This window comes from Dendrobium catenatum, unplaced genomic scaffold (assembly GCF_001605985.2).
Source record: "Dendrobium catenatum unplaced genomic scaffold, ASM160598v2 original_scaffold_243868, whole genome shotgun sequence".
NCBI classification, from domain to species: Eukaryota; Viridiplantae; Streptophyta; class Magnoliopsida; order Asparagales; family Orchidaceae; genus Dendrobium; species Dendrobium catenatum.
In genome coordinates, this window is record NW_021562275.1 from 167,929 (window position 1) to 175,539 (window position 7,611).

The 7,611-nt window shown below is 33.6% G+C and overlaps 2 protein-coding genes across 2 annotated transcripts; both read left to right on the top strand.

The window, feature by feature from the left end:
• The first annotated feature begins 257 nt into the window (after positions 1-257).
• On the top strand, positions 258-2,318 carry LOC110108080 (gibberellin 2-beta-dioxygenase 6-like). The gene is made up of 3 exons (XM_020838590.1): positions 258-712; positions 812-1,133; positions 2,088-2,318. The coding sequence occupies exons 1-3, from the start codon at positions 258-260 to the stop codon at positions 2,316-2,318; spliced, it is 1,008 nt and encodes a 335-aa protein (XP_020694249.1).
• Positions 2,319-6,843: 4,525 nt separating this feature from the next.
• Positions 6,844-7,236, top strand: LOC110108081. The gene has a single exon (XM_020838591.1). The coding sequence runs from the start codon at positions 6,844-6,846 to the stop codon at positions 7,234-7,236; it is 393 nt and encodes a 130-aa protein (XP_020694250.1).
• Positions 7,237-7,611: the final 375 nt, after the last annotated feature.

The following is a 7,611-nucleotide window of genomic DNA, read 5'->3' on the forward strand; positions in this document are numbered from 1 at the left end:
AATGAAAGTATTTACTATGCCTTCTTTATTAGTTCAAGAATGCACGCTTATGGTTGTGGACTTGTTCAGATCAAGAAAAATAGGCATCTATTCACCTTTTTTGGCCATGTGCCTCAATCCTATGCCTCGGTCCAGCTAGTTTCCTCTCATGCTAATTGTAAGATTATAAGTACAAACATCAATATAAGAAGAGCCTTATCACCTCCACTAGCTTTCTTAAAGACATTGCAAATCTATTGCAATTATTTCTGAAAGAAATGCCAACAAGATACTCAGAATCTGATCCACCATTTACGGAATGCTTCAGTGAAATATTTTCTGAATCTAGAAAAATTCGCAATCATGAAGATGAAGGTTTGGGAGAGTCTGAGCCACCGTTGATAGACTTGGAGAATTTAAGAGGAAAGAATGAGAAGGAAAGACAAGCCTGCATTGAATCTATCACCAAGGCATCCTTGCAATGGGGTTTCTTCCAAGTTGTCAACCATGGAATCAGTCATGAGCTTTTAGCACAAATGAGAAGAGAGCAAAAAAAGATATTTGAGATACCCTTCGAAAAGAAGGTAAATTCCAGGTTTCTGAATGACTGCTATCGTTGGGGCACTCCAACAGCCACTTCTCTTGAACAGTTCTCGTGGTCAGAAGCCTTTCAGTTTCCAATTGGAAATATTTCGGGAGAGGATTGCTTCTCTCGAGAGTTCAGCTCTCTAAGGTAAACTCTCATGCACACAATACAAAATTTTATTTAAATAACATGCATATTACAATAGTTAAATCAAAGCACTAGATATATTTATATGTATATCTGTAGAGAAGTGATGGAGAAACTTGCCAATGCAATGTCGGAGCTGGCAGGGATTCTAGCCAAAATTCTGGCAGAAAATTTGGGCTACAGAGGACATAGTTTTCCAGAAAATTCAAGCAAAAATACATGCTTTCTTCGCTTAAATCATTATCCTAAATGTACTTTCTCGCCCAAAACATTTGGTTTGACTCCTCACACTGACAGCGACTTCCTCACTATACTTCATCAAGATGAAGTGGGAGGGCTCCACATGATGAAGGACTTCAAATGGGTTGCTGTGAAACCAAATCCAAACGCTCTCATAGTCAACATCGGAGACCTATTTCAGGTAACTAACATGCTTCCATATGCGTAGCAAAAAATAAATAAATAATCTCTTCAATTACTGAAACATAGATAGTTTCTCAAGGACAAGAAAATCATAAAACACTCTAATGTTACTTCCAACGAAGGCTATGTTGTCTGATGCTTTGAAATACGAAAAGATTTTTTGCTGTCGAACTCATAGCTCAAAATGATAATCAGGAAAATCACACGTGGCATGTACAAAACAACTATAATTTAGTTAAAAGTTAATGAGAAAACTTCTTTTGAGCTCTTTTCTCTCTCATGCATGCGTGGATGGAGAAATTATTACGTGCGGTCATCAGACGCAGTCCGGAGGCAAATCACGAAGTGCCATGTCACCATCTTGTTGTGTATCATGTGACATGACGTATTCTGATTCGCCTACGGACGGTCTGGTGACTGCACATGATAATTTCTCGCATGGACGGCACATAACACATCATTTATTCAAGAAAATACATAATAAATAAAAAATTCATGTTTATAAATTTTTATACTTATTTGTTGACTATGTTATAATTTTGGGGTGCAAAGCATTGCTCCTTTTAAAATATTTATGGGATATGTGTATTAGAGACAATAGAATTGATAATAAAATTTAAAAGTTTTGCCTAACTATTATCTTGTAGCCATGCATAGTATTGAAGATTATCCCCTTTTATATTTGGGGCATGCATGTTTTGTGTTTTTTAATGGCTTTTAAAGAACTTCAAATTCATATTAGCATGTTTAATTTTTTTAGAAAAGAGAGAGCATTTTATGGTTCATTAATTATCTCAAGTAAATTTCAATCAATATAAGAATATGCGGCTATGACTTTATGCATGAGCGTCCTAGCATAATTACAATTGTGTTTGCATGTGATACAACTTCCTAAATATAGATATATATATATATCTATTAACATACGGATTAATTTAAAAATGACTTGTAGGGATGGAGCAATGACATTTACAAGAGTGTAATACACAAGGTTGTGGCGAATGAGAAGGTTGATAGGTATTCCATAGCCTATTTCTTGTGCCCATCATATGAGTCCATAATAGGGAGCTGCAAAGAGCCCTCCCTCTATAAGAATTTTACTTTTGGGGAGTACAGGAATCAGGTCCAAATTGATGTCAAGGAAAATGGGCAGAAAGTGGGACTCTCCAGATTTCTACGATAGCTATTCAAAACTTTCTTTTATTTTAATTAATTTGAGATCAGATTAGGGAATTGAAATTAATTCCTTAAAGACTTTTATTGAATTAGCAAAGAGATTTGTTTTATTTGAATACAAGTCTCCATCATAATTAGACACTTGTAAAAGAATGGATCCCAGTGTGAATCCAATGATATTGATTGATTCCTTCTAAAAAAATTATCAAGGAAGCCCTTTTTGTGGTGTTTTACCTATATATATTCATATTAATGAGTAAAATATTTGACTATATCAAGTAAATTTATACTAAAAAATGATGGTTCCTTGGTTCTAGTGTCAAAAATGAATATAGACATAGGGCCACACTCTTTGATTTTGCCAAATGAGCAATATTCTTTGGACCAAAACAAAATTCTATTTAAAAATATTGATTTCTTGAAGTGCTCTAAAGGTGATGCAAATATAGGACCAAATCTCTTTGAATGAGTCTCATGAGTTGTGCTCATAAGAATAACAAAATCTCCATTGCAAGGTTGAATCTTTTTGTGGAGCGAGGCATTACTTACATACAAGAACAGAGCCTATGCAATTTGCGGATCAACAAATAATATCTATATTTTCAGGTCATTTTAAGCTTGCAACTAATAATCTTATTCTATGTTGTCGCATTTTATATTATATTATTTTTAATTATGTGATAATACAAAAAATGACAAGTTCTATTTAAACTGTAGATTGTTTGGTACTAAGAATACAAGATTGTGAACTACTTCTCATGAGTGTCAAGATTAAGGTTTCGTTTCGGACTGTTTTTGTGCTGCTTTTTAAGAATTTTTTGAACTTAAAAATGTTTTAGAGAACAAGAAGGAAGCCATCCCAAACAAAACCTAAATTTTAATAGTTTCTGTTCACAATGAATATTTTGTATTTACTTTATTAATTATTTCTTACATTTTTTAAAGTTCTCACATAGTAGAATTTTAAGAGATATAAAATTTAATGATCTTTTTATCATGCCAATCTCTTCTAATTTAAATTAAAAATAATATTAAAATAAAAAAAATAAAAGACATGTTGACCCCTATACAAAAAAATACGAGAAAAAAAGTCAAAAATGGTGATTTAAGCCACTCAGGCGTTGGTGGAGAACATCACTTAAAGGGTTAAACGGCCTCCTATTGCAAAACGAGCTGCGTCAAGCGCCTAGGAGGGAACCCCTGGTAGTTGAATAGGACAAGATTGGTCCAACGGGACGACCGACACCTGAAATTGAAGCACAATATCACCTAAATGACGTTCGATAGCAAAAAAAAATTCGTTGTTGCATCTGGAACATCATCGACACTAAAAAAACACTATCAACTTGTTCAATTGGGTTCATCCGAGGTGGCAACACGAATCCTAAGTAGACGGCATACAAATCGAGAAAATTGTGCGGTGAAATCAACACGTAAAATGAGGATAATGTGAATGAATTTTTTTTTTTTTTTTTTGGGACATTAATGTGAATGAATCAAGATTTGAATGAATCTTTTTTTTTTTTTTTTTGGACATTAATGTGAATGAATCAAGACAATTTTGATCAATTGACATGTTTCCATCATTTTAGAACTTAATAATAGTAAGAATAACCTGGTATTACTATATTAAGTCAATTAAAAAAAGAAAATCAAAGGGGTAGGTGAAATCAGAGCCCAATTGCATGCAAACCTCGGGTTAACTGCTCTGTTCTCCTCTGCAAATCTCTGCAAATCCCGTCTTTTAGCCATCTGCTCAAATCTCCATAGCCATTTCCCTCAAACAGCGATGAGGTCTCATTATTAAATCAAGGCAAAATGAATGCTGCTGGATGTTCCGTTTTAATCTCTAGTTTTCATCTTCCATGTGTGTTTAAAAAATCCCCTCATGAAAGCTCTCACGTGAAACTCCCCATTCAAAGCTTCTGCAAACCGGCTTCTTCCTCCCTTAGCCTAAGCTTCTATCAAGTCTCTTGATCTCCTATAGTCGCTCAACAAAGACTTCCCACGAGCTGCCTCAAGCAAAATCAACTGTCGCTTCCCATTCCCATCCAAGCTCTGCCTTAGGGCATCTCCAACCGAAAAACTCATTTTCCACTCCAAAATATAATAAAACTCTAAAATACAGTAACTTGACTCCAATCGAACTTCATTTTCTAACATAAAAAAAAAAGAATATAGCATATTATTTTCTTATTTTATTTTAAATTTTTTCAATCATATATTTACATTTATCAATTTTAAACCTATTATAATGTTAAAAATTGTTTCTTTTCTCGGTATAAAAAAATTGGGATATTAATATGTTCTAAATAAGCAAATATATATTTAATACAATTAAAATTACATTAGAACACATAAATATCCAGTGAGATTGTGTTCATCTTCGGTTATCATGTTATGCAAAATTATACATGTATTTATTATATCATGTATCACATCTTTGCTCCAAAAACGAACTGGTCCAGCCATAATTGCAAAACGAGATTGGAGAGCTCCAAAAGCATGTTCCACGTCTTTTCTACATGCTTTCTGTTTCATAGCAAAATATTTTTTCTTTGGAGTACGTGGTTCTCGAATAGTTTGCATAATGGTGGCCCATTTCAGATATATATTATCAGCCAAATAATAACCCATGTTATATTCTTTTCCTTGAATGATGTAACGATAGGGAGGAGCTATGCCTTGAGTAAGATTGGAGAATATGTGAGAAGATTCTAATACGTTTATATCATTATTTATACCTGGCAAACCAAAGTAAGCATGCCATTTCCAAAGATCATAATCTGCCGCGGCTTCTAGAATAATTGTAGGTGATCCACTACGTCCCGCGTATTGCCCAGCCCACCCGGTAGGACAATTTTTCCACTTCCAATGCATACAATCTAAACTCCCCAACATCCCTGGAAAACCACGTTGTTCATTAATCTGAAGGAGTCTAGCCACATCATTGTTTGTTGGTGATCTTAAGTATTGCTCTGAAAATTTTTGGACTACTGCTATACAAAATCTCTTCACGCATTCGATTGTTGTTGATTATCCTATTCTAATATACTCATCTGTGGCATTTGCGGGTAATCCATATGCTAAAATCCGAAATGCGGCTGTTACTTTTTGGAAAGGTGATAAACCAAGCCTACCGGCTCGATCCATTCATTGTTGAAAGTATTTATCATGTGCTTTTACTACATCAAGCACACGCAAGAACAATGTCCTGGACATTCGATATCTTCGTCGGAATATTGTTTCATTGTATACTGGATTACTTGAGAAGTAATCTTGGTAGAGTCGACGATCCGCATCCTCCCGATTACGGTTGATATAAGCGCGGCCTATAACTAAGCCTCCTGCAGAGACACGGTTAATAGGCCGTGTAAGTAGGTAATGGATCATCATATTGTTATTTGATATGGCACAACGAATCATCATTTCCTCTTCTTGTAAACTATTTATCAGTTGGAGTGTGTCTTCTTCATCTAAGGAAGAAGAAGATGGAAAACTATTATGCATATTGATATTGTGATGTTAAGATCACTTGGAAATTCTTCTATTTTACAACTGATCGTCCCAGGACGATCCAGATCGTCCTGGACGATCCTGGAGCAGATTTTTGATATTACACAACTTGAGATGTGTGAGAATCTCAAAGGACAAATTTAGTGAGTTGTTATATCTAGTTAATACAACTTGAGATATGTTAGAATCTCAAAGGACAGATTCAGTGAGTTGTCATATCTAGTCAATACAACTTGAGATGTGTGAGAATCTCAAAGGACAAATTCAGTGAGTTGTCATATCTAATCAATACAACTTGAGATGTGTGAGAATCTCAAAGGACAAATTCAGTGAGTTGTCATATCTAATTAATACAACTTGAGATGTGTAAGAATATCAAAGGACAAATTCAGTGAGTTGTCATATCTAATCAATACAACTTGAGATGTGTGAGAATCTCTACAATTATTATATAAATAAGGGTGAAGAGCATGTCCTTTTAGTAGTATTCCAAATCCATTAAGCCTCCAAAAAACATGTCAATACGATCAACTGCATATTCTCATGAGCAAGATAAGCTCTTATGCATAATGTACATGGAAATTGCTCAAGACCCAATCACGGGTATATATCAGTCTTCGGATAATTTTTTGTCACCTGTCGAACAAGCATACAATAATTCTAAAATCCAAAGTTGGGAAATCCGTTCGAAAAGGTCTGTTCAGTCTTGTATTCATACTATTGAGAAAGCAACAAGGAAAATGCATGCATACATTCGGCAAGTTGAAAATAGACACATTAGTGGTTCTTCAAATGAAGATATTGTAAGTATTTATATTTGCTATTAAAATTTGTCTTCTTCATTTCATAATTTATGTAATTGAAATTTGATTGATTTATAGTTAGATCATGCCAAACTACTGTTTGCACAATATGAGAAGTTTAAAGCAGGTTAGAAGTTTGATCATGTATGGAACATTAACAAAAATTTTGAGAAATTTTAAAATGGTCAATCTAGTTGTAAGCAGGCATCACGTATGTCAAGCTATGGGTATGCCTCATCAGAGTCAGAAAATTTAACTCCTGAATCTGGTAAACAACAATCTCCTGGAATATCTACATTTTATCTAAATTTAGATGATGAAGAATACAATGTTCGTGGCTCTCAATCTGAACGACCGATTGGGGTGAAGAAAGCAAAGCTAAAAAGAAAAATTGATGATGAGATGTCAACATTTATTAAAACTCTAGAAGATGGAAATAAAGAACTGATTGAGCAATTAAAAAGAACAAGTGCACAGAGACAACAACATATGGAGCTTCAAGCTAAGAACTATATCTTAAAAGAAATCAAAGAAGAAAATAAAATATTGTTTCAAGATGTAAGTTCGTTTGTGCATTTGTCCAAGTTGAACAAGCACGAATATTAGAAAAGAGGTTCGGACAACAACAAGATCAACAACAACCTCCTTCTTCAAGCTCGTTTGGACAATTTCTCACAGATCTTGGAGGAGCTCACACCACTCTTTCGGATTATTAGATTGTCACAACTAGCTATTTTATTTTTTTTTATTATCCGAACTTGTTTCGTATTTTGATTTTAGTTTTTTTTTTAAGTATCGTAGTACTCAATGTCTTTTATTAAATATGTATGATATGAAAATTATCGTAATTTTTATGTTAATGTTTATCTTTAAAAAAATAATTACATAAAAAATATTTTAATTTTTGAAAAATAATTTATTTCTAAATTATTATTTTTTTCATTATTTATAATATAAATTTATATTTAAACATTTAAAATT